General features: G+C 42.1%; 1 protein-coding gene and 1 long non-coding RNA gene across 6 annotated transcripts in view; one reads left to right on the forward strand and one right to left on the reverse strand.

Moving 5' to 3' along the window:
* Positions 1 to 27971, reverse strand: part of BCAS4 (breast carcinoma amplified sequence 4) — a 101597-nt gene that overhangs the window by 956 nt on the left and 72670 nt on the right. The window contains exons 6-7 of one of the 5 annotated variants that reach the window (XR_008307005.1): positions 8196 to 8325; positions 39 to 1863 (exon numbers count right to left, since the gene is read on the reverse strand). The exons of 2 other annotated variants lie outside the window; for them this stretch is intronic. Coding sequence is in view for 2 of the 3 variants with exons in the window: in XM_053249455.1 (XP_053105430.1) it covers positions 8245 to 8325 (81 nt within the window). In the remaining variant the exon portion in view is untranslated. Of the gene's footprint in view, positions 1 to 38; positions 1864 to 8195; positions 8326 to 26789; positions 27813 to 27971 lie in introns of those variants that run through there. 2 more of the 5 variants (XM_053249455.1, XM_053249456.1) reach the window with 2 other exon arrangements.
* On the forward strand, positions 21998 to 27923 carry LOC128324658 (uncharacterized). Its single transcript, XR_008307008.1, has 2 exons — positions 21998 to 22096; positions 27722 to 27923. It is a non-coding gene; the product is annotated as an uncharacterized LOC128324658 (long non-coding RNA).

Genomic DNA, 27971 nt, shown 5'->3' on the forward strand with positions numbered 1-27971 from the left:
TTAACATTTAATACAAAATTTGAAGGCAAAGTACGTACTTGCTTTGGCTCAGTGAGTGAGGAGGAAGCACCTATGAGTAGTCTGCATTGTAGCAGGTCCTTTCCAAATCTCGTATTCATCCATCTTTGCTTTGGCAGCCCCACTGGTTAATTTGTGGATTTTATTTTATTGTACAAGTAAAGCTTTTGTTAAATGTATTACTTTAAGCTTGCAATCCTGGTTTTTACTATGTGTCGGTTATACAGTGTTTAAACTGAGAACTAGAGCATAGTTTCTCAGCCTGTGGTACCTGCATCCCTGGGGATACGTTAAACACTGGCAGGGGTACAGTTGAGGGAGAGAGGAAAGAAGCACAACAAGGAGAATGGAGAGAAAAGTGCTTGTTTCCCTTTGCTGCTGGGTACTGCTCAGATGTGATCAACAGGATCTGGGGGAGGAGGCTCCAACCTATTTCAAGCTCCCTCATTTCCAAGCTCAAGTCAAGGTTTAGAAACTAGGAACTGTTTGAGCAACAGCATGTATAGCTTTTCATTCATGGCAGTTATAGATTCCAGTCTTTAATGTAAATTAAAATGTATAGCATCAAGTAGCAGGATTCCAAAGATGCCACTCTCTAAGGAGCCAAGAAGGAATAACTTGCGCCAAACAGCTGAACAGGCATGCAAAGGCATTAGCATTGCTGTAAACAGCTTTCCCCCATCAAATATTTAGTCTGAATCCACTACCCAGAGATTTCCTAGAAAACCCCTATTAAAGTAAGCCCAGTTAGTTTGGTCAGAAACATTACGGGCCATTCTAGAAGTAGTTAGTACCTCCTAAAATCATTCACATACTTTATCCTCCATATACCACAATATATATTTTCCTATTACCAAAGTGAGTTTTAGAGCAGAAGTACAGAAAGCTGGACTAACAGATCCCTGTATAGTTCTGAATGTCTCTCCTGGGGACGGCTATGCTCAATTTCCCCTGTTATCTAATTTCACTCCCTTATCCAACTTCACCCCAATGACTATAGAGACTTCGCTCAACAGATCTATGCCAGGTATATCTCTGGGCTCAAGCCACTTTTTTTTCCTTTATGTTGTTCTCTGTCTTGTCTCTGCTCTTTTTCTACTGTTAAAACTATTTCTTCCCCTTCCCACCCATCACTGCATATTCATGTTTGTGTGAGGCCTAACATAGTTCTGAAGCTATGCAGGCCTACTGTTAACCTGACTGATAAAGGCAAAAGCCTGGACTGCCACACTTTCAATCCAGTTCTTTTGTGCCAAGATTGCTTGACTTTGGTTGTACTGTGATTAATCTGAACCTGTAGCACAGGTGCAACTTCTAAATTCTGGAGTTCAACAATTAATTTCAGTTGCTATAATACAGCACACCCTGGAATGAGTGATCTTAAGTCACATAGTATGTACGGGCTCTAGGTGGGGTATGGTCTGAGGGCACACTGAGCATATCTGGGTCTGGTCAGTGCCTGCCTTAACCCCATGAAAGAAAAAGGGGGGTGGCAGGAATAAGTGTAATTGGCCGATTAACAAATTCTCTGTTTCCTAAGAGCACGGTTGTGCTACAATAGAAAGTGTTCTTGGTATCCAGGGGCTGACATAGCTCAGACTGCACAAGTAACAGCATTTATTTCTTTTGTTTTTACTGAATAGCCTTTCCCTTTGTCTAGTTCCACACCCTACAATTATGAAGTTCAGGATACAGCATGATCCCAGAAGCTCTTTTGCTGAGCTAGATGGATCCGGCCTGACCGAGGGCTCTTCATATGTTCTGACAGCAGACTGTAGGCTATGGCTAGGATTTTATTTTTTGGGGTGGCTTGTAATATTCTAGTCCTCAAGCTTGTCAAAGAGTCTGAAAATACAAATGGATACAGTTACATGAACTCATGTTTGTTCTGTTAAAACTAGGATAAGTTTAGAAAAAGTCCAGTTCAGTTGCTCATTTGTATAACAGTTCTAGAAGGGGAATATAAGTGCCAGTCACACAGATACCTGGGCTTAGAGTTTTATTAATATAAATGTTGAATGTATATTTGAACTGGTGTATCATTTTTTATGATTAATGTGTTTATTTTTTCTAGCATAGCACTGCATATGTTGGGCTATGTCCTGTGTTCTTTATCTCTGAACTAAAGGTCTAAACACTACCTTCACCCACTACTACCACCACAATACCTCTGCAATTGCAGATGTCCCTCCTACTGTACTAAGGGTCATTTCCACAATTAGAGTTGCCACCTGTCCCTCTCTCCCTGCCCTGTATCATGACCCTTTCTTCCTTCACAACTTGGGGGAGGGGGGCAGTGAAGGAAATTAGTATGCTTCACATTCCGCAATTCAGCTAACCACCTCTAGCCGGGTATGTACACGAGTTGTCTCTCTATCTCACCCACACTAGATCACAGCTGTCACATCATGGCCCTTTGCACACAGCCCATCTTCCAATGTATGGCACACATTACTGTAAATATAAAATCTGGGAAATTAGGGCACTTACGTTTTGTAGAAATTAGGGGGTTCCTCTTCCTAACTGGGCAAAGAGTCACCTTTCAAAGTGGTGATTCTCTTTAGATTAAGCAGTAGATTAAGCAACTGGCCCTACTCAGCACCAGTACAGCATCCTTCCAGTGGCTGTTGCTGTTGTCTGCATTTGTGTTTGTTTTTAGATTGTGAGTCCATTGGGGGCAGAGAACCATCTCCCCCCCCTGTATATACCACTTTGAGAACTTTTGTTGGAAAGTGGTGGTGGTAGTAGTAGTCTACTAAAAGTTGAGAAACACTGAAGTAGTCATTAGTAGGGCATATCAAATGCTGAAGAGAATTCTGAACATATGGAAATCCAGCTAGTCAAAGGCAAGTTCAACATGCATGAGACTGCTCTATTAGATAAGGCTAGCCCTGAAGGAATACAACTATGCCAAAAGGCAGTCTCCATTGCTCCGTGCAAGAGATCACATTTGGAATGTAAGGAAATAACACATTACAAGGCAAATCTTTGATTGCCTTGCACTGTTAATTAGGAGATTTGCAGGGGCAGACTCTATTGGAAGAGGGATAGGTGTGTGTGTGTGTGTAAAAAACCTGTCTTATCCAGGTTTAAAGGTAAAGTGTGCCCTCAAGTCGGTTTCAACTCCTGGTGACCACTGATCCGTGGTTGCATTTGGTAGAGTACAGGAGGGGTTTGTCATTGCTTCCTCCCGTGCAGTATGAGATGATGCCTTTCATATCTTCCTATATCGCTGCTGCTCAATACAGGTGTTTCCCATAGTCTGGGAAACATACCAGCGGGAATTTGAACTGGCAACCTCTGGCTTGCTAATCAAGTCAATTCCCTGCTGCGCCCTTAGGTGGCTTAGTGACTAGAAAAAAAAATCTAGACAGCAGAGCAGGACATTTGTCAGTAGGAAAAGGTGAATGCAGAAAGAGTTCAGCACATACCCTTACAAAGTTCCCTCTACCTGCATTAATTTAACTACTAGGACAGTATGCAATAAAGTCTCAAGCAATATACCTGAATCACAGCATGGGGGTGGCGGGAAGAAGAGAAGCTAGCTTCGATAGGGTTATAAGGCAATATTATCAAAGCTGGTGCTTTGGTGTGTCATGCTTATAGTTTAGTGATCAGCAGGATGCACAAGCTGCTGATCACTAGACTATTCCCTTCCCATAAATGGTGGAAGCCTCGACTCTAGTCCACAACATACCACAAAGATTCTACGTTTGACTTGCAAGTGAATGGATCTCCCCCACCCCCTGATAGTGAACATTGAATACACTGCTTCCAGACCCTGCTGAAGGAGAACCAGCATGGGACCTGTAAAGGTATATCTTGCCTTACTCACCTTTTTGAGCTCTTTGAGAGTGTCAACAAGTGTGTGGATCAAGTTGACATAGTATACCTGGACTTTCAAAATGTTTTTGACAAAGTTCCTCATCAAAGATTCTGGAGAAAACTTAGCAGTCATGGGATAAGGGGACAGGTTCATGTGTGGATTGGTAACTGGTTGAAAGACAGGAAACAGCAGGAATAAATTGACAGTTTTCTAAGTGGAAGAAAAGTGTGGGAGGAATTCCCCAGGGATCAGTACTGGGACCAGTGCTTTTTAACTTCTTCATAAATGATCTAGAAGTTGCAAGGTGGCCAAATTTGTAATGACATCCAACTATTTAGTGTAGTGAAATCCAAAAGAGATTTGAGGAGCTCCAAAAGGATCTCTTCAAATTGGGGGGAGTGGGCAACAAGCTGGCAGGTGTGGTTCAGTGTTAACAAGTGTAAAGTGAAGCATATTGTGGCAACCCCCCCCCCCCAATTTCACATATATGCTGGTGGGGTCTGAGCTGTCTGTGACTGACCAGGAAAAGGATCTTGGGGTTGTAGTGGACAGTTTGCTGAAAGTGTCGATGATGTACAGTGGCTTTGAAAAAGGTCGATTCCATGCTTGAAATAGTAAAGAAATGGTTTGGAAATAAAACTAATACCATAATGCCCTTATACAAAACTATGGTGTGGTGGCATTTGGAGTACTGCGTGCAGTTCTGACAACCATAACTTGAGGACATTGTAGGACTGGAAAAGGTGCAGAAGAGGGCAACCAAGACGATCGTGGGGCCGACAAAACCTTCCTTACAAGGCAAGGCTACGTGATAGAGGGTTATAAAACCATATATGGGGTCTAGAAAGTTGACAGAAATTTTTATCCCTCTCACATACCACTAAAACCAGGGGTCATCCCGTGGAACTGATTGCCAAAAAATTTAGGATCAACAAAAGTACTGTCACAATACATATGACCAAACTGGAATTCTCTGCCACAAGATGTGGCCTCTCCTTTCGGAGAGGAGAGCTGGTCTTGTGGTAGCAAGCATGACTTGTCCCCTTAACTAAGCAGGGTCCACCCTGGTTGCATATGAATAGGAGACTAGAAGTGTGAGCACTGTAAGATATTCCCCTTGGGATAGAGCCACTCTGGGAAGAGCAGAAGGTTTCAAGTTCCCTCCCTGGCTTCTCCAAGATAGGGCTGAGAGAGATTCCAGCCTGCAACCTTGACAAAGCTGCTGCCAGTCTGTGCAGACAATACTGAGCTAGATTAGACCAATGGTCTGACTCAGTATATGAAAGCTTCCTATGTCCCCATGACAGCCAACAGCCTGGATGGCTTTAAGGAGGGTTTAGATCAGTGATTCTCAAACTTGGGTCCTTAGGTGTTATTGGACTTCAACTCCCATAATCCCCAACCAAAGGCCACTGAGGCTAGGGATTATGGGAGTTGAAGTCCAATAACACCTGAGGACCCAAGTTTGAGAATCCCTGGTTTAGATAAATTCATGGAGGACATGTCTATCAATGGCTACTATTGTGAGGGCTATAGACCACCTCCAGCCTCAGAGGAAAGATGCCTCTAAATATCAGTTTCAGGGGAATAGCAGTGGGAGAGAGGGCATGCCCTCAGCTCTTGCCTGTGGGCTTCCCAGAGGCATCTGGTGGGCCACTGTGTGAAGCAGGATACTGGACTAGATGGGCCTTGGGTCTGATCCGGCAGGGCTTTTCTTATGGATCAGAATGCTGCTCTAAGCAGGCTCCACATTATTAACTTGCATGTGCAAAATTGGAAGATTAAGCTTGGTTGTTTGGGTGGAAGGAGGCATAGCTCATTTTTAAGGTGATGTCCTTTATTCAATTAGGTAATACAACCTGGCCAGTCAAGGGGAGGAGTCACTGCCAGCTGTTGTAAAAAGAAGTATTTATTTCTCTCTCTTAGGCTTGAAAGTAACACATTTAGATGCAGCTCCCCTAAAAAGCAACTTGAAGAGTGAATTGACTGGAAGTGCATCAAAGCAGGTAGGTGGGTATGTAAAGAGGAGAAAGAAAACATACAACCAGTCACCCCAAGAGAGCTCGAAAGAGCAAGAGGTCTTGCCTCTGCCCTGCTTAAAACACCTGCACTTTATTTTGCCTATATGAAAACAAGTCACCTTTCTGCAGAGGATTATATATCTGAATTAAAGCATGAACATGCAAAACCTGGATATTATGCTGTCAAATTTGCAAAAGGGACAAAACTGAAGGCCTCTGTAAGGAAAAACTGGTTCTTGGTGAGGAATATAAAACCAGAACTTTGGTCATTCAGACTCACTGTTGATTATTCTGGATGTTGCTGAAATCTAGAATAACCCAGATTCTAGTGGACTCTGGTGTCCACATCAGCAGATGCAGAAGCCGACTCCCGAGGAAATTACATTCCAAGAATCCTCTTCTCTCACACTGGAAGGTTATGTGGCTTGATGAGGCCTTGCTCTAGTTTCAAAAGTGAGACCTATTGGATTATTGCCAGATATCAAACAAATTTCTGGACCAGTTTTACGTCTCCAGCTCCATACTTTAAGGACTATCTAGCTGCAAAGTCCATATAGGCTCTAACACATATGGTATCATAACACATTCAAGGGGAATGAATACAAATTAGATGGGGTCTACAAGAATTCAGCGGAGTGGGTGCATAACAGCTATGGGTGCATGCAACACTCCCCTTGCAACTGGGAACCCTGTGTTTCTGGGCTTCCTGGTCATGTAAAGAACCCTCCACAATGTTCTGCCTCATTTGTTGTCTCTAGCATTTGCTACTTAGCACAGCAGTACACTGCCTCTGAACACAGGGCCATTCCACTGGATCACGGCTCCAAGTCACTCTCCCTGCCTTCATTTACAAAAGATGCTGAATGGATGGGTTTTGTGTGTTTTTTTAAATGAGAAGTTAGACCTACCTTGACTGGGGAAGATATTCATGTTCTTTCACAAGAGAGGAATGATACAGGTTTGTTGAACTGGTCAGGCTTTACAAAAAAGTTTAACTTGGGAAAGCAGCTTACCATGGTCTAAACTGCACATGTGAAATGCATAGTTTGCCTCTTGAGATTTTGCTGGGGTGGGTTTTTTTTGTGTTTGTTAAATAGGTTGTGTGTATATGTATTTAATCCTTTCCTATCATACTACAATGCCAGTGAACATACATTCCATGTGTTGAAAACACCCCTGTGATTTTCATCAGGACTGTGGTGAGGCGGGAAAGGTTTAAATATGACCCGTGTGCCATAATCCCAGTCGGACCCTGCGGCTGTTGTTTAACTATTACAAAAATGCAAACTATGCAGTTAATGTAAAACATTAGGTAGGAAGTCTTAAATGGAAGTGGAGGGAACTCGGGAGAAGCGTTCCCTAACCCTGCTCATGTTGTGGCAATGTGCACAGTGAACTGTTGCTCCCCAGTAGGTGAGGTATGGCAGTGGAGGTAAGAAGGGAGTGGCACGCAACAAGTGGGTGGTATGCATGATGGCGGGGGGGATGCGGGGGGGCGGGGAGGAGGAAGAGCAGCAGTGCCTGCTACGCTTCTACATTCACTACCTGAGGTGACAGCCTTACCTCATGAGAGGGCCAGCCTGCAAGGAGGGAGGAAGTGCCTGAAGTTGAGGCTCATGCTGGTGCGTTCTTGTCAGGACGCATCATAGAATGCTACCGTTGTGCCATTAAACATCAAACAGCAGCAGCAGCGACTTATGAAGAAGGAAGTGTTACTTGAAGTGCAGCCCTTTATTTCTTTACTCTGTACTATCCATTGAGTATGAATATTGCACGATAAAACCAGAACTATATTCAGGGTCCCAGTCCCCAACACTCAAACCCATCTCAAGGGCTCCATGAGGCCCACCAAATTCAAAATCACCATCCTGTGTCCTGGGAAGCTATACGTATGCTACAAGTGAAATATGGAACAGGAGTTGACCCCTATGTGGAGTGACTGACAGAATTCAGAATGGGTCAGAAATGACTGTGTTCCTTCAAAGGGTACTTCTGCTGAAATTCCTTCTGCTGCTGTCTAGAGTGACTCAGCTCAGAAGATATGGCACAAAAATTCCAGTTGCTCGTGCTGACTAGTCAGGGCGACTAGTCAGTCCAAATCATATGCTTCTGATTCTCTCTCCCCTCTCCCACCATTTACTGGCTTACTGTGCTTGATAATATTAGTCTGCAGCTACAAAGCCAGTTAGAAACTTCAAAGCTGCCACTCTGCCCAGTGTGCTGCCTTCTCTAAGCCTCTCGGCAAAAAAGAAGGCTTACAGATTTTCTATCAGCCACCTTGAAAACATTTATTCCAGGTTGTGCTGTGGCACATGCCCTAATAATCTCACCTTTGCTTACCATACTGGCATTAAGACCAAAAGACATCCCAGACCAACGTCATGGAGCAAAGCAGAACCATCCACTACAGATCAATTTGTGATCTTTACCACAGAGTACAACCAACAGACAGCAGATTCTCTGCAAAAAGATCCAAGTCATTCCACATCAGGAAAAGCAAAGTCTTAGATTTAATCGTCGGAATCACTGCATAAGGAGAATTAGGGTTTCTAGCCTTTTAAATTAAATTTTCAACTAGCATGAGCCCTGTTCAGACATTATGTGTGGGACAGGGCCTTCTCAGTCATTGCCCCCAGGCTTTGGTATGCTCTCCTGCTGGCATCCGCTCCTCAGCCTCCATTACAGTTTTTAGAAAACAAGTAAAAACATGGCTTTTTACCCAGGCTTGTATATGAGAGTACAGTTTTTATAGCTGCTGCATTGTGTTTTGTATGTTACTGTTTTATATAGATTTTAAAACTTTTAATAGATATATATATTAATATCTGTACTTTTGTATTTTAATTGTGCTTTGTCTTAATTATATTGTAAACCACTTTGGGATTATTTTAATGAAAAGCAGTATAGAAATTGAACTATAAATAAATTATATTAATCAAATATATTGTATATCTATATCTATAATACTCTTAAATGTACCTGTCGCTAATCCCACACGTGTCAGCTCCCGTGAGAGTTCATGAGCAGCTGCCCGGATAGCGATGGGCAAAGGTGGGAGGGAAGAAAATGGCAGCAGCAGCCAGGCCAGCGGAGGGGGGGGGGGAGAGAGATGGCAGTGGGAGGGCAGAGAAGAAAATAGTGGCTGATGGGTGGGGCAGCCGACCTGCAGGTGGCTGACCAGCAGAGAAGCAGTTGGGCGGGCAGCAGGGAAGCAGCAGAAGCGAACAAGAGGCCTGCCTGCCAGCCCAAAGGAAGCATAGCTCGCACTGGAGCTGAATGTGCAGCCTCCCTCTCCAGTCCACCTGCTGGCCGAAAGGAGGGTACTGGGGCTGAAATGTGCACGGGGCCTTCTCTGGCACCAGGATGGCCCGCACTGGAGAATGGCCAAGCAGGAGGCAGAGAGGGCGGCACAGCCTCCCTCTTCAGGCCCACCTGCCGGCCCCATGGCAGACCAGTGAGCGGGTGGGGGGTGGAAGTGGGAGAACTAGAGGCGCAGATGCTCTCCCCCTGGTTCAGCTAGTATGCAATAAATGGTATATACAGGTGTCTATACACATGTACATATCTCTGTAAATGACTGTACATTTGTTCATTTTAAAAGTGAACCTGGGGATAGGCCTTCTCAGTTGTGGATACAGTTGGGAATTATGCTTCTGCACATATGTTGAACATGGTATGAATAACTGTACATGCGTTCAGATCTGTATGTATACATTGTACAGATTGTTCATATGTTGACTATACAATGTGTGAATATTATTATTATTATTAATATTAATTATTTATTACATTTGTACACCACCCCAAACTTTCATCTCTGGGCGGTTAACAATAGTATAAAACAAGTTAAAATATATGCAAAAACTTAAAACAATTTAACAATTTAAAATCAACCACAAATTAAAACCTTAAAATTTTTAAAGAACAGAAAAAGCTTGGGTGAAGAGGTGGGTTTTCAAAAGCTTTCTAAAAATTGTCAGAGATGGGGAGGATCGTATCTCAGTCGGGAGCGCATTCCACAGTCTCAGGGCAGCAACCGAGAAAGCCCATCCCCATGTGGCCACCAGCCGAGCTGGCGGCAACTGGAGACGGACCTCTCCGGATGATCTCAATGGGCGGTGGGTATCATAATGAAGAAGCCGTTCTCTTAGATACCCAGGGCCTAAGCCATTTAGGGCTTTATAAGTTATGACAAGCACTTTGTATTTTGCCCGGAAACCTATTGGCAGCCATGGGTCAGATCTTTTTCTTAACAAGGTTCACTCCAGAAGATCCTCCTGATGTCTGGCTTTGATCCATTTTGAGGAACAGAAAAATGGTCTGAATCTTTGGTAAGAGAGGGGGCAGAAGTAAGAACACTACTGATGTATACCAATCTTAACTGGCTTTACATATATTCAGATCTGTATTTAGAACCATAGAAACAGTATACCCCATCACCATCCTTTCTTAGATCCTGGATTGTTTATAATTTTTGGCAGACCATACCACAGCAGCACAGCTACCTCTCTACTCTGAAGATTGTGTGTGAAGAGAAATTAGAAGAATTATCCGCTTGGTTCCTTCAGCAGTTGGCTCAAATATTACACAGAAAACAATAAAATGGGCAGGTTCACATAGTCGATCTCATGTTAGTTTGATGGGAAGCTAAGATCCCTGATGCATGCAAACCCAGCCGTTACTGGGAATCTCAGTCTGGCGCCAGGCCAAATCAACATGAAGCTGAGATCACCTAACTCTAGATCTAAGATCACCAATTTTGGTTTCATGTCAGTTTGGTGAGGTGCCAGCTTCAGATTCCAGGTAATAGCTGGATTCTCAAGACATGCTCCATGGGAGTGCGCACCTCGGGAATCTCAGCTTCCCATCAAACTAACATGAGATCAATTGTGTGAACCTGTCCAACATCTGCTGTTACTTGTAAAATGGGAATTGTAGACCTCACCTTTGCTAGGATTTCCAAAAGCCATGAGATGTTTCTTGATCTTACCACACTAATCCCACTTCATACTATACTTTTGCTGCAATTCATAGCCCCTCTTTGCTTCTCTGTAATGTCTGGATGAGCTCCAAATACCTTATATACAGAATCCTGTCACCTAATCAGCAGCATAGGTTCTCTTCCTGCCCCACCCTCTTTCCTCAATTGTATGGCCACGTAGCACCACAACTGTATGGCCAATGTATGTATGTATTTAATTTATTTACATTTTATATCCCGCTCTTCCTCCAAGGAGCCCAGAGAGGTGTGCTACATACTTAGGTTTCTCCTCACAACAACCCTGTGAAGTATGTTAGGCTGAGAGAGAAGTGACTGGCCCAGCCAAGAGCCTTTACTTCACAAGCAGTTACTACTGCACCGCAGCCAATTTGTCTAATGGTAGTGTAATTAATCTGGAGTAAGAAAGTTTGTCCTACAGGAGTAAAGAGAGGGATCTTCACAGGGCTATTTCACATATTACTATTTTCCACAGGACAATGCGAGAAAATAAATCCTAGCTCATCATTAGACAGCTGTTCTTTGGCAAATCAAGCTCTTTTTTTAGCCTCTGTTCCTATCACTTAAAACAAGGATGAACCTACTTCACTATATTGCTATGTGGATGTCTAAGATTGTTATGTCCACATCTAAGATGTGGATATCTTAGCAAGCTGCTAAGATAGGGTCAGAAAAATTGACAATATCAGCAGCTGCCTCAGTTATTCATTCACTTCCATACACAATTTTAGGGACTGGCTATGAAACATCAAAACATTAAATAGCTTAGAGAATTCCCCCCTGCCCTTACAACTGGTTGGGGCATCTTCATACAATTGCCATTTGTGTGCAAAGTACAGTCAGGAAGGCCATGAGAGAAACATTTTCAGAAATGAAATTCCCTCCTAAGAGAGGATCATAAGAGCCCAACTTGCTAGGGTTTCCAATGACATTCTAAAACCTTTTTGTTTAAGTGAACAGCAGGAAAGTAGTTTTGCTTTTTTTAGTGGACATTGAAATGTACACTGCTTTAACAGAGTTTTAGTTTAGATTTATTATTTACAGATTTTTGTTGTATTTTTGAATGTATTTTAAGTTACAGGATGTGTTTAAAACCTTTTGCTTATATCAGTTGCAATAAGTTATGATGAGCTCCTAAAGATGGATGCAATGGAAGTTAATTTATCTATACAATATTCTCAAATACAACTGACACACAAAGGAATTTTCCCCCCTAAAGTCATTAACTAGTTCTACAAAAGCCCTGCAAAACTGAGGCATCTGTTCCCAGATGCAGCATAAGTATTCAACATAAAATGAACCAATGCTAAGATGGTGCACATTCCTGGCTGATGGCAAACACTTCCACTGTTCTTTCATCTTTGCTCCAAAGAGCTTCTTGAGACACAGAGCTCTTCCAAAGTTTGGAGAAGAGCAACAGCAGCAACACTTCTAAGACACAGGTAAGAAGCACTACTGCCCTTCCCCAGCAGCTGAGAGAACTGAGGAGCAAAGGTTAAATGACCTGGATTCAATCACACAATGATCCAGTGTCAGGACTAACAGTAACACTTGTACAACTTCTGGTTCTAAACTCAGTGTGGGGTTTCTTCCATACTTCTGTACTGAGTTTTGGGGAAAGGGGGACTGCAATAGAAACACTTTTTCCTCTAATTTTTCCATCATGCAAGGAAGGGGGCAGAAAAGTAGAGCTTCACATTCTCTTTTGGAGAAGGGAACAGTGTAAGATGAGACAGATATTTGGTAAGTAGCAGGTACATGGAGGAGGTATGGGGGGCGGATATGGAGCTGCACCGAAGGAACACTAATTAAAGAAATTAGTGGGGGGGGGAGTTTTTCTCCATACCATTTATGGAACCTTTTGGAAATACTTCCCACATGGTTCTAGGCTTTGCTCTGCAACAAAAGTAGGAACTGAGATTTCCAGGAAGCCACATGAGGCACCTATGCCAGAGTCTGAACTTGTGTTAGTGAATGCACAAACATATAGAATACAAATAGCCCGAAACATAAAATTGGAGATTAATTTAGTGGTACTGTTTTACAGGACCAAAGTGCATTGTTACTAATCCTCCACATCATCACCTGTGATTTCTCAAAGGCTTGAGGCCCCATACTGGTTTCCCCTCTTTTCAGCCACAGCTTTTGCTAGGCTTTCCTGCCTGATGTTGCTTTCCTACCTGATGTTGCACAAAATCAGGATCTTTGCTTATTTTCTATTTGTGATCAACCAGACAACCCAACTCCCCGGCATTCTAGGGTTTGTGCAAGGGCATTTTGCTCTAGTCTGAGCACAGATTGTGCAGCTTTAGCTCTGTACAAGAAACACAGTTGTGCTGAAGGGAAGCACAAAACAAGAAGTCAATGTGGATATTGCAGTCCAAATTAAAAGTGCTTAACACATTCCATCTGCTGCATGATTCCCAAGTGACGGGCTATTCTTCTTTCCAAGGTTGTATTGGTGGTGTCCACAATGGCAGACAGCTGCCCATTGCAGTTTCATAGCTGATGCCAGAGGGTAGTCAGTTAATGAGAAGTCTCCATAGCAGCACCAGGAGGCAGGCCGATATTCTCCACATTTTACAAAGGCTGAGTCCAGAGAGGCTAGCATCTGGATCTTCTTGCAATTAAAAGATTAATAAGCTATCCAGAACCACCTGGAATCAGGCCCAGGGAGAAGTGCTAGCTTCAAATAATAAACCATATGTACTACTGCACAATGAACATCCCTTCACCGGAGCATCCCTTCATTGAGCATCCCTTGCAAATAAACTCGGCTGCCCAAAAAGGCGGCGGCATGGGGGGTTCTAAAGGGCCAGTGGCCTCAAAATCCTTCTGATTTCCAAACAGGATAGAAAACTCAGACCTCCAAAAAATGAAGAACAGCTCGACAATGAAAGGGTTAAATAGCTGCACACTCAGGTCAACAGAACTTTCTGAAGGAACAGGCAATACTAATGAACAGATCCTGAACAGTTCCCATTCAAAATGGCACAGCTTTGCCAGCTAAGAGAGAATAAAAATAGTCTGTGTATGACTATGTGAAAACACTCTCTCTCTCTCTCTCTCTCTCTCTCAGTCACTCACCATGGAACTGGCACTGCAGTATGGGTGGGGGGATGGGCAGGCAGAAGGGAAACTGCAGTAATCATGGCGACTCCTGCAGGCTAAGCTCTGCTGGGTAAACGACACTGAAACTCTCTGTGTAATAGCAACCGCTAGCCACAGCAACTGCAAAGAGAAAGAGCTAGAATTTTCCAGGCAGACCAGGAAAGCTCCTTTGCTCCTACTGGCTAGGAGAGGACACACAGAAACAAACTGCATAGACTTTTTTGTTGCATTGGTGGTACACAACTGTCTTAGCAGAAGTTATTTAACAAACCAGTTCACAGGTTATGTGCATCTGGGCAGTGGCAGGGCAGCAAACACCATTTTAACATTCAACTGGGGATGAACTTGCATCAAAATTGCTATTACAGACATGGAATCACTGAATATTTAAAAGATTTTTTAACAGAAATGCCATCTATCGATTATATTTCTAAAATAGTTTGTTTACTCTCCAACCACATGGAAGAAATCATTTATACAGAGTAACCAGATCTGTGCAGTGGCTGAACAGAAACTTAGAAAGGCATTTCTTGCTATTCATGTAACAAGGTATATTTATTGATTGATTGTTAAATTTATGAACCAGCTTTCATAAGAAATCTCAAGGCGGTTTACACCACAAAAATATAAAGATTGAAAACAAAGAACCAATAAAACAATAAAATACCGTTCACAAAAGCAGCACCAGCAGGAAAAAAAACTCAGCACCCCTTAGTGGACAAAGGCCAGATTAAACATACAGCCTATTAAAGGCAGCAACGGAAATTGAAGAGTGGCTATCCATGGGGAGGGTATTTGAAAGCCTGGGGGCAATGACCAAGAAGGCCCTGTTCCAGTTGCATGACAACTGAGCCTCCTTCAATATCAGCAGCACACAGAGTAGAGTCCTCTCTGTTGATCTTGTCAGGAGGGCAGAAACATGTGGTAGCAATACCTTAAACTGGTAATGATATTAATGAGTGCTAATACTTGACTCATTTGAGATTTTAGTTTTTACTTTTACCTCTCCATTTGGTTTAAAAAATAGGTACAGACACCAGTGATCTAATAATATAGGTGAATAACTATATTTCCCAATTATATAGGTATTTCAATTCTACAGCAAACTGGAATTTGTATATACGTACACACACACACACACAAACACACACGTTTTCAGATCTACTATCCACCATCTGCTCATAACACCATCCAAGGCAATAACAAAAATGTAACAATTCGATGCAGATCATTATATTATAAAATGGCATTTAAACACGAATCTAAATAAAAAAAAATTTTACTAGTTCCAAGTGAAATTTAGAATTATTTAGTAAAAACATGTAGGTAATGAGCGTTCTTAATTTCTAAATGGAAATTGTATCCCCCAAGTATCAAAAGGATCCAAAACATTAAAGAAAAATGTGCTGAGGGTAATAATACTACTTGGTAGATTAAAAATATTTGAGCCAAGACTTTAATATCATGCAATTTATACCTGTGTCACCCAAAAAATAATTGCCTGCTGGCCTGGCTTATGATTTCCATATAGGGTTTATTTCTTCCATTAGGAAGTCTCTATATGGTAAATCACCGGCCTTCAGGCATGTGAACTTTGATTTGTCTCGAATTGAGGGTGATTAGTGGATTCAACTGTGAATTGAATCACCCTTAAATGAAGGGGCTGATTTGAGGTTGAATCAAATCAGCCCCAATTCAGCACGAAACAATTCACGTGATCTGAGCGGTCATTTTGGCGGGCTTCCCCCCCTTGCTGATTCATTTTCTGGCACTGGCTTCCAATCGCCTTGAGATTGCCTTGCTTCTTCGTTGGCTGCTTGTCATTCAAATTAAGTGCTGGCATGGGCAACTATGCTAGCTTGGGGGAGGGAGGGGGAAAACATTTTTGGAGGGAATTTCAAAATGTATTCAAAGGGATTGAGGGGAGAGAGAGAGAGAGAGAGAGAGACCGACCTTATGAAGAGGAGGATACATCAGGACAGGAGGAAAGATGATTATATGTTGTACTATTGCAGCTATCTCAGAATGACAAAGAGGGAACAAAAAAGGAGGGGAATTGCAAAATTTATTGGCATTTAAAGTTTATTGGTATTTAAAGGCAGAGGCAGCCTTTACATCAGGAGAGGAGAAAGGAAGGTTTGGCTTTGCGGTTTTCTTTTTCTCAGCACTGAGTATAATGCTGTGCTGCCTACTGCTGCTAAAACTCTCTGTTTTTGCTGGATCTCAGATTGACAAAGGCAGAACTTAGGTGCCTTCCTTCTTTCCTTGAGTTGTGATTTGGTCTGTTTGTGAGATGGTGTCGTGGCAAGAAATTGACAGTGGCAGCTCATCTCTCTCTTTCTCATATTTCTTGGTGATTGCAGTGATGAGCTCCATTGCACTGCAAGGTGTACTCATTCAGTTAAAATGTGGCTGAAGATGTTGCTGTAGTTGATCTTATAGGTATGCTTACTGGCTGCTAGGGGTGCTGCAGTGCTGTGGCAGCTGTTGCAAGTAAGGATGGAATCATAATTTTGTGTGAGAGAACAACTTGTGACAATGATGTTAGTGCAACACAGGCACTGTGGCTGGCAGTGGATTCTCCATCAGTGATTTTTTTTTGGCCATCTTTGGATTGTATGTTTGGCAAAATGTGTTTGGTGTTGGGAGGGTTTCTGTGTGTGCTGCATGGCTCAGTCTATGACTGAACACAAGGGAAATGCTGTACTTTTTACAACAGAGATTTAGGATTTTGAGCTAGGGATGTGCACGGAACCAGTGGGGAGTGGCATGAAGGCAGGGAGATAAATTTAAGGGTAGGGAACGGTACTCTTATCCATCCTGCCACGTTTCCCCCACCAGTGCTGCACTTTAAAAGGGTCTGGCAGGGCAGCAGTGTACCTCCCTGCCAACCCATTGCCTCGTTGGACCGGAAGTACCCTTGTGTTCAGTCAAGGGCTGAGACATGCAGTGTCTTTGATAAGGCAAGATGATCCAAGAAGCACATGCTATGTATTATCCAGAAGCATGACCAGTAAAGGTGTACCCAGATTTATTTTTGCAAATTGATTCAACATTGAATCACAAAAATTTGAATCGATTTGTTAGTTCAATAAACTGAATAGAAAATTCACCCAAAAAAGCACTATGCCATTGTTCACCCATAGGGAACAATGGGGAACTTGAATCACCCCATTGTTCCCCATGGGTTGCTCGTAGGGATACCAAAGTGGGTTGGGTGGTAGAGCAGTGTTGTTTTTCAAAGCAGGGTTGCAAAATGTGTGTACAGTGCACTCTGCTTGTTTCACCCATAGGGAACAATGGGGAACTTGAATCACCCCATTGGTTCCCATGGGTAGGTCCTAGGGACACCAAAGTGGGATGGGTGGTATAGCATGATAGGTGGTATGGCATGATGGGTACTACCTACCACCCAACCCACAAAAGAAACGGGCAAGCAGGCGATTTTGTTTTTTGAACTCCCCCCCAAAAAACCCATAGGATCCTATGGGGGGTTAGGTTAAAAAAAAATTAAAAATCACCTGCTTAGCCATTTCTTTTGTGGGTTGGGTAATAGGTAGCACCTATCATGCCATCCCACCCATCACACTTTGGTGTTCCACCCCCACCGCCTTTGAACTGGTTGAACCGCTAATCGTTCAAATCTATTTGGAGGCCCATAAAAGGGCCTCCAAACAGGTTCATGCACATCTCTGTTTTGAGCACCATCTTTAATTCTAACTGAATGGAAAGCTAACTAGTTTAACCAGGATTAGGTGAAAGACATGTTCTGGGTGGGGTTTATTTATTTGTTTGTTATATTTATATACTACCTTTCATAAAATTATCTCAAAGGGGTTATAAGCACGCTCTTTGAAAGATCAGGTTTCCAGCATGGGAGTAAAACTGGATCTGGCCGTGCTCCTGGATGCTCAGGTAGTGACTGTGAACAGTACAGCTAGCTCTGGCAGATGTGCCAGCTGTGTCCTCATCTAGAGACAGAATATCTGGTCATGTTCACCCCTAGTTTGGACACTTCAAGACTCAATGACTGTAACGTGCTCTACATGTGACTGTCACTGAAAATTTTTTTTAAACTTCTGGTCCAGGATTCAGCAGCTAGGCTACTTTTGAGGGCCCTATATAGGGATCACATGACTGCCTTGCTTTTCCATCTATACTGACCCCTGATTCATTTCTGGGCACAATTTAAGCTCCTAGTCATTACCTTTAAAGTCCATCTTATTTATGTATTATTTTTCTATGTAAGCCACTTTAAGAACTTGGGTTGAAGAGTGGTATATAAATATTCATAGTAGTAGTAAACTGCTTAGGACCAGGTTATCTTAAGGACTGCCTTCTCCAACATAAACTTGCTTGCACATTCAGATCCATATCAGGCTCACTGGTCAGCCTCTTTGTGGGTGGGGTCACAGATAAGGACCTTTTCAGTGGTGGTGCCTAGACTGACAGACTCCCTAGGTGGTGGTGGAGTCTAGGTGGTGCCTAGACTCCCTTCCCCAGAGATTCATTTGGTCCCTCAATGATTACTTACCCCTGTTGATCAAAACATTTTGTTGTTCAGGTAGCCAGCATGATGTACAGGTGAAACTCGGAAAATTAGAATATCGTGCAAAAGTCCATTAATTTCAGTAATGCAAATTAAAAGGTGAAACTGATATATGAGACAGACGCATTACATGCAAAGCGAGATAAGTCAAGCCTTAATTTGTTATAATTGTGATGATCATGGCGTACAGCTCATGAAAACCCCAAACCCACAATCTCAGAAAATTAGAATATTACATGGAACCAAGAAGACAAGGATTGAAGAATAGAACAATATTGGACCTCTGAAAAGTATACAGTGTACTGTGCTTGATTGGCCAGCAAACTTGCCTGACCTGACCCCATAGAGAATCTATGGGGCATTGCCAAGAGAAGGATGAGAGACATGAGACCAAACAATGCAGAATTGCTGAAGGCCGCAAATGAAGCATCCTGGTCTTCCATAATACCTCATCAGTGCCACAGACTGATAGCATCCATGCCACGCCGCATTGAGGCAGTAATTGCCGCAAAAGGGGCCCAAACCAAGTACTGAATACATATGCATGCTTATACTTTTCAGAGGTCCGATATTGTTCTGTTCTTCAATCCTTGTCTTCTTGGTTCCATGTAATATTCTAATTTTCTGGGATTGTGGATTTGGGGTTTTCATGAGCTGTACGCCATGATCATCACAATTATAACAAATTAAGGCTTGACTTATCTCGCTTTGCATGTAATGCGTCTGTCTCATATATCAGTTTCACCTTTTAATTTGCATTACTGAAATTAATGGACTTTTGCACGATATTCTAATTTTCCGAGTTTCACCTGTAGTGGCTAGAGTGCTGGACTAGGACCGGGGAGACCTGAGTTCAAATCCCCATTCAGCCATGAAACTAGTTGGGTGACTCTGGGCCAGTCACTTCTCTCCAAGCCTAACCTACTTCACAGGGTTGTTGTGAAAGAGAAACTCAAGTATGTGGTACACCGCTCTGGGCTCCTTGGAGGGAGAGCGGGATATAAATGTAAAATAATAAAGAATAATAATAATAATTAATAAATAGTGATCTCTAAGTTTGCTCTCTTCTGGTTTTGATTGTTGTAATATATTCTGTTTGCTTGTTTTATGTTAATGTTGTTTTAATAGATTTGTGTTTGTTTTTATTCTTATGCTGCACACTGTTTTGAGCACTGTTTTGATGGAAAAGCTATATAAACATGTGATTAATTAATGGAACAAATTTTTAAACCCTTAAGAAGTCTGTGTTTCCAGATTTCTGCTTTTGAAAGATTTACTGTAAGGTCACCTATTAAATATTTCCAGATATATGCCTAGCTTCAGCTAGCCCAATAAGAATGTACTTTATTCAGTGTTTCCAAGTTTTGAAATTGTCACTTGAATAACTCTCTATAACATGAGAGTAATAGGAAGAGAAAAATACTGGGAAATGAACAGAGGAACAGGTGGATACATTAGTCATGGAAAAAGTGCATATTCCATACTTACCCACTCACAAATCTACTGCTTTATTTGACCATGAGCCAAATTAAATTGCATATAGGTTTGCATATAGGTTTTGTGCCAAGCCTTGCCTTGCCAATATCTGCAGTCTGTTCTACATGGCAGGAACCTTGTTTGACCCAAAGACTTTCACATTCACCCCCACCACATACAAATCTCCACCAAAAACCTCTGGCGGTTCCTGGGGCGGGGTGTGTGTGTGTGCACTAGGCAGGACAGGTGATAGGTGGAGCCACAGGTAGTGAGAGGTGGGCCAATTGTGGGCATATGTAGAAGGAGAGCCAGGAGGACTAGGCAGGTGCCTTAGCAATAACTGGCAAAGTGTAGATTTGTAGCTAATGTGGGATCAAAATACAAACACACAAACAAGCATACAAATCTCAATTGCTAATCAGCAGAGATATAGTGAGATATGACAGTTGCTTTATAGTGCTTAACAGGACTACAGCAGTGTGTAGATTTGTATCTAACACGGAAGGATCAAAACACAAGCAAGCGAGCAAACACACACACACACACACACACACACACACACACCTGTACAAAACACAAGTAAGGCACAGACCACCTACAAAAGGCTGCATCTATGGAGGGTAAATACATTCTGAAGTCACCAGGGCAGCTCTGTCTGCCTGATTATTTAAAAAATGAATACTAATAATAAACAACAACAACAAGAACGAACTCTGAGCCAGACTGGTACAGTGGTTAGTGTGCTGGACTAGACTGGGACATCCAAGTTCAAATCCCCATTCAGCCATGAAACTCCTTGGGTGACTCTGGGACAGTTACTTATCAACATAACCTTCCTCATAGGGCTGTTGGGAGGATAAAAGTAACCACGTGCACCACTCTGGGCTTCTTGGAGGAAGTATAGGCTATACATATAAAAGGAAATAAATCTATATAAGCCACAGATAAAGCAGAGACCAGATACAAATGTGTAGAACAAATGCATTCTGAAGGTACAAGGGCAGCTCTGCCTGCCTATTTAAAAAATAAATACAAAAATAATTGAAAAACTACAGGTTTTTCCATTATGCTTGCTTCAGCTATGAACCATCTCCTGTAACTTAGAGGAAACCATGGGAGGCGAAGATGCATGGGGACACTCTCTCCCTACACTATGCCTGCTGAACAGCTGGGTGCCACACTCTGCCCACCTTGGGTGCCCACCACTTAGCCTGGGTGTCCATCCTAGCAAAAAACAAATGTGTGTGTTTTAGATCACTTCCTTAATCCTTGCCCAATGAACCATAACCCCCAGTGGACATTTTAATATTATAGATACTGGCCACAATCCATAGAAAAACCTGGTTAGCTCTCTGCATAGCAAATGGATTTTTAAAATTATTTTCCTTCCAACAGAATTTATTCTTTCTCTACATACACCACACCCACATGGAAAGCCATTTCTGCAATTATGTGAAAAGCAGTTGGGATTCAGTAATCCATGCATTTGCCCTAAAAGAACTTTCTGGCTCATTATGCCAATTTGTAATCTAAATAATCCAGTTTGCTGTTCCTTCCAGTGTTTTATGGCATGTCATTTTGGGAATGGGCCATAATGCTTTGCAAACAGATCAGATCAGAGAGCAAGGGAGAGAAAGCAGAGGCTATATTCCTCCACTCCAAACAAACACAAACAAAGAAGCCAGCAAAATATCAGACTGACCAACAGCCAGCCAGCCTGCCTACTCTCTAACTAAAATGTTTTGCTTCTTCTGAGTAGCTAAAAGAAAAATACTTCCCTATGCTCTAGGCACGCTGATTGGCTGCCTGAGGAGTCAATCAGCCTAGTCCCTATCTGATTGTTTTTTTTAGGGTAGTCCTAGGACTGCCCACATTATAAAAACAAAAGTGAGCATGCTTATCAGCTCCTGTCTTCTTAATATTAATATTTTAAAAGATCTGGGGCTTTTCATTTGTTTTGTGCTACCGTAGCCCACCCTCACAACTCTTAAAGCAGTAGCAGGTTGCAGGCAGGGAACAACAGCAGCAGGGAACAACAGAGGGAGGCAGTAGGCTGCCAAAATTGCAGCAGAGACATCATGGTTGAGAAATTTAAGGTGAGCTCCGCCCACTTTGCCCATAGATAAGATCTGCCCCTGTCAAAAACCAATAAAGCTTGTGGAAAGGACCTAGCAATCTTTGTGTATCACGTGCACTACAGCTAGTAGTAGTAGTCGTAAACATTATAAATAGATGTAAATTGTATCATCTCTTCCCCACTCTTTCTCAGACATAAAACCAGCAATTTCTCTATCCATTCCAACTAATATTGCACATTCCTATTTGTAAAACAAAGCTAAAAGACAGACTTTATAGCAGTACAGAAAATTCGGTTGGAGTTTCAGTTCCTAGTACTATGGACATCAAATACGAACAAGAGAGCACATCATCGGATATAGGATAGAGTTATGATAATAGTATTTAAATGGCATTCACTAAGAGTCCAGCCACTGCAAGATTTACAACAGCTTAGGGTACAGGAAATCATGTGCAACTGCTCTACCTAGTTCTTTTATTTAAATGTAGAATCCCATGAATATCCACAATTTTCAGCTAATGAAAAAAACCCCAACATACCGTATTTACTTTCCCAAATGGCAGCATGTTTGCAAATATTACAAGATCTATAGGAGAAAAGCAGTTTCATTGCACAAGCTGTTGTGCATGTGATTTATACCAACCCCACATGCAATTCAGATGTATTCATTTATACTGCTGCCACCTGTGTTTCACAATGGGCAACCACAGGGACCAGGTATGATCCACACAATAGTTCAGATTTCCTTTGTGAACACCACATATCCACTTTTGCAGATAAGAGTCCCAAACACGCAATGTCAGTGTGTGGAAGAGAAAAATAAAAAAGAACATGTTTTGTACTTCCTTATTAATTTTAATCACCCTATTAAAATAATGAATAATTTAAAAATTGTGGTCAGATTAATCTGTTGAGAGAGGAGGAGGGTTAGTTAGTTTTGAAGCTTCACACGCCTTGATTACTCCGCAAGGAGCCATTGATTGCTGAACCTTAGCACACATAAAATCTTTCAAGTAGAGCAAATTCATTAACTTGTAAACACTACTTAACTAACTGCAAGTCCCTGACAGAAACCTACATCATTGTTAAATCACCACCTAGAGGCACTGACTGCGTCTTGTATGTTAATACTTGCCATCTGCTCATGTTGCATTTTCACCACAGGAAAAAAGGGAATCCTGAAACACGGACACTTCTAGCCTATGTGGGGCCATACTTGGGGGGGGATGGTGGCGAGTACAAAGTCTAGCAAGGCAAGGGAGATGAGTACACATTGCTAAGAGACAGAAAACCAAGCCAAAAATGAAGGGTTTTAGGTGGTGCTTGCTTTACAACTGAAACACTGGAAAAGCCTTTTGAGGAGAGAGAAAGGAAAAAGTGCCTGTGCATATTTGATACTCCAGACAGCAAGAAATTTGCCTCAGGGAAAACTCTGTGGAGAGAGCTGGGGGAGGGGCAACTTGCTGAGAGCGAGGATTGAGAGCCTGTGTGTTGAAGGCTGGGGAGAGAACAGCCAAATGTTACGACTCCTACAGGCCACTGTGGAGAACAGCCTCTTTACTGCAACCACCATTACATCACAGGCAAAGCTCCTAGCAGTCCACAGAAAATGGCCATAATCCTCGCCAGGCAAGAGCAGACACAACATTCCCCCCCTCCCTCTCTCCATGGGACTGGAGATGCTTGTATAAATGTTTCTGCTCCCGGTATCAGGAACAACTGCGTTCTTAAGAGAAAAGGCCCATTGAAAACATCCATGGAAGGCCTAGGCTTTTTACAAAGGACTGGGCTACTGCTGTGGAAAGTATCAGGTTGCTGAATCTTGGTTTAGTCAGACCTAACTAATTATACCCCTAGCGCTCCTCTTAAAGAATGCTGGCTTCTTAATCTGAACGAACAGTATGCAAGGTCTTCCGTATGTCATTAGACGGCTGATCTCATTATAAAGCCCATAAGCAGGAAAGCACTGACTGGCCCTTTAGAGAAGAACGTACAGATAAAATGCAGTTTTTAATCAGTGAATTTGTTTCCTTAGGCTAACTGCTGCTAAATAGGTTCCTAAGGATATGTTAGACTTTATCACATTTTGTGGTATTTTTGTAGTTTTAAATTATGAATTTAGATATCAATAGTATGCTCAGTAGAACCCAGATATCAAGGAGCCATTTCTTACACATATTAGAATGGGTCTGAAGACTTCAGAAGCATCTATATTCTGGAGCATTAAAACTACAATAATTGCTTCTCAGGTATCTATGTTATCTTTAGGATTGTACTCATGGACTTTCCATCTAGTTTTCCAGCATCTGATTCTCTATCAATACCTGTATATGTTGGGATCAAATTTCACCATTCAGTAATGTGATTTCTTTATTGTAACGTGAGAAAAGTCAAGCTCAATAGACTAACCTCCTAAGCAAAGGAAATGTTGAGAATGAACTCTCCTTCCCAGGAAAATTACATAATAACCTTCTGCCAAGATTAACAACACTGGACAGCATCTGGAATAGTCAGTCATGACTAAGCACCATTGAAATAAATGAGACAAGTGAGTCATGACTAAATTAAGTCCCATTAATTTCAATGGAAATGAGTCATAATTAACTTAGTCTGGCTAGGTGTGTGTGCGGAACTGCTTTGCGCAGTTTGGACTGAATTTGGACCAGACCACGGTCCGTGAACTGGTTCAGTTCAACCGACAGGCTGGTCCAGTCCATCTGACCAAACTGGCTCGAGTGCCTAAAAAGGGGAATCTGGGGAGGATTCCAAAGGTAATAAAAGGTGGCAGGGGAGCAGCGAGAGAAAAGTGCCTTTAAAACTGAAAGACAAGGAGCTTACTGGCAGGTCTGTGTGACACTCCCCCTACCTTCTCATCGGCAGCACGCAAATGACCTCCGCACAGGCCATTTGCGGCGTGATCAGCAACACACTAACAATGCAAATGGCCTCCATGTATGCACAGAGGTCATTTGCGTGCCAATACCGCTGAGAGGGGAGGGAGCGCCATGCAGGCCTACTTGTAAGCACCTTCTCTTTCAGTTTTAAAAACGCCTCTCTCACACTGCTTCCCCGCCACCTTTTATTACCTTTGGAAGCAAAGGGGAATCCTCACTGGATTTCCCTTTACAGGCACTTGAACTGGCAAACCGGTTCGCAGATGAATTGGGTTCGGTCCAGTTCAATCACAGACCAGACCCCTTTCACCAGGGCCAGTCCAGTCTGCGATCGAACCACTCAAAGCAGCCTGGTTCATTGCAGACCAGTTCGGCAAACCCCTAGTTGTGGCCCATTACAATTGACTATACAATTTAGACAAACAACAAGAAAACCATTTAACTAATTAAAAATTTATTTTAAAAATTGTGTGAATAGGCCCAAACCTTGGATGTTCAAATATAATGATTTTATGCAGTATACCCATTACTTACAGCCATTAATTATACAAGTCAGAACTTTGTTTCTTAGTATCAGCATTGGCATGATTTGCAGAATGGAATTCTTATTTTGTTTTCCTGGTAAGAAATCAGAACAAACTTTTGCAACCACAACAAAAATAGTGTGGAAAATGGCAGGAACAGGAGTCAGAGTACAACTGTCCAATAATTTTTCTTTCTTTTTTGCTCTAGCTGCCACAATAACCTTTTAAAGAAAGCAAATAGGGAAATCTGAATCAATGTGTCTCCTTTAATACTTACCTTTCTGCTTCTGTGCTAAAATAGTAAAAAACAAAGCAAAACTATGCCAGGGAGTAGGAGGTTTGGGGGAGAGAGAAGGGAAACTGATTTAGTAGTTTTTCCACTACTTCAATCACCCATGCTAGTAACTGAATCCAGATGTTTATAATTCTAAGCAGGGCAGCTTGTACATCTAAGAAGTAGGGGCTCTACAAGTGCCACCTGCCCCACAGTCCCTGCCAAGCTATTCCTATCATAATTACCTTGGCTTCATCTAGCCAATATTTATCCTGACCTATTGCACTCCAGTACCGTCAATGGAAGCTCCCATCAGCCATTAAAGCTAAATGGAACCTCCATGTTCTAAGGCAGAATACCTCTAAATATCAGGTGTTGAGGACATATAGTATTAGTTTTCCCGACTGAAGCAAATATAAGCTTTGGAGAGGCAATTTTCATTATGAATATGGTACTGGAGAAAATGCCCTCCCCCAATACTGCAGCCCTGGTTGAAATTGGTTTCTGCAAAAATTATTGACTGGAGATCCAGTCATGATGAACCTCCATCAACTTGTCTAGTTTGGCCCTGAGTACAAGGCAGCAGTATTCCCTCTAACAGGATTTCCCAGATGTTGTTGACTACAACTCCCATAATGCCCAGCCAAATGCCATTGCAGCTAGGAATTCTGGGAGTTGTAGTCAACAACATCTGGGAATCCCTGTCCCAGATGGTGGGGTCTGAGGCCTCAAAATTACACCTTCTAATAATTTCCCCCTTCAATTTTCCCCCTTCCACCTAAAACGCATTTCCATCCAGATTCCCACAATCAACTCTCCTTCAGTTAACCCTTAAACACTAATTTTTTCCTCTGCCCTCCCAAAGGAAATAAAAAGCCCCATTATCTCACTTCATAAATGCCTGCTCAGAGCTTTATTTTAGTGCAGCCTAGTCCTGTTCCATAGCAACCCCAAACTTGGTTCCTCTGCTTCCCATTCACAGGACTCAGACAGTAAAGAAAGCATGGCATTGAATCCGAATCGATTGTCTCAGAGCTTTTATTTTTTGTTTTTTAAAAAATAAATAAATACTGACCACCATCCTGAAAGTAACAAATATGGTCAACTGAAAATTTCCTTTATAAATGCATGTTGTGCTCCAGTACGGTCAATGGTACTGTATAATGAGCTGCAAGCAATCCTAGGAATGAGGACTTTCTGACATAGAACATTAAGTGGGAACTAATTCTAATCTTTAGATTAGCCATGGAATTTTTTACAATAATGCCTTCGCCCATATCATAAACTTATGAAAATCACTGCAAAAATTATTTATTTAGCCTGGAATGCCTGCAATTCCAGGTAAATTAAGAAAATCTTGGTTGGTTGTAATGCAGGAATACTATAATTAGACTATTCAGTTTCTTTATAGTAAAATATGACTATTCTGTGCCTAAAGCAGATTCCTAGCCAGTCGTCTTTTGAAAGTCTCTGACATTCCTAGATCTGAAATATATTGACCGTCCAGTTCTAATTTGCATTGTGTTCAACTAGTGGCCACACATCAATAGGCACATCCATCAAGTGCAGTGGGGCCAGGATGAGTATGGCAATGCAGATACTGTACACATCATCAGCATCAGCTGCATAAATGGAAGTAATTGCCAATAACATCAAGGTGGTTTACTTATGTTTAGTAACCCTGATCCAGCATAGGAGAGCCATGTATGTGTGCTTAGGCTTCAGGATATGAAACAAAATACCTCATGCTTTCTAGGTAGCCTTTTGATTGAAGCACAAAAAGCCACACTGCAAACACATCAAAAGAGCTGCAGTGAATGTGCATGTTTTATCTGCATGTATTTAGCATAAAATGTTAATGAATGTGACAGCTGCCCAACTACAGTCAAGGCCAGATGAAGATTGGTACGGCTGCTGGTGTGTAAAACTTGTGGTGTATTATATTATTACAGATATGCATCCAACATGACAAAGATCAGCTCAGCAATACATTTTCTTATCTGGTTAAGTATCTCCGGCAGTATTCCAAGAAGCAGCTGGAAACTGAGTCAAAGAGAAGGACAACAACATGAATGAGTTGTTCTCTAGTGTTTTACTTTTTTAGGCGGCGGGCGGAATTAGACATCCACATTAAAATACCTTCTGCAAGCCTTATTCTAAGACTCGTTCTATTCTTTTGAATGAAACTGCTTGATACTGTGC

This window comes from Hemicordylus capensis, chromosome 4 (genome assembly GCF_027244095.1).
Source record: "Hemicordylus capensis ecotype Gifberg chromosome 4, rHemCap1.1.pri, whole genome shotgun sequence".
Lineage (NCBI taxonomy): Eukaryota > Metazoa > Chordata > Lepidosauria > Squamata > Cordylidae > Hemicordylus > Hemicordylus capensis.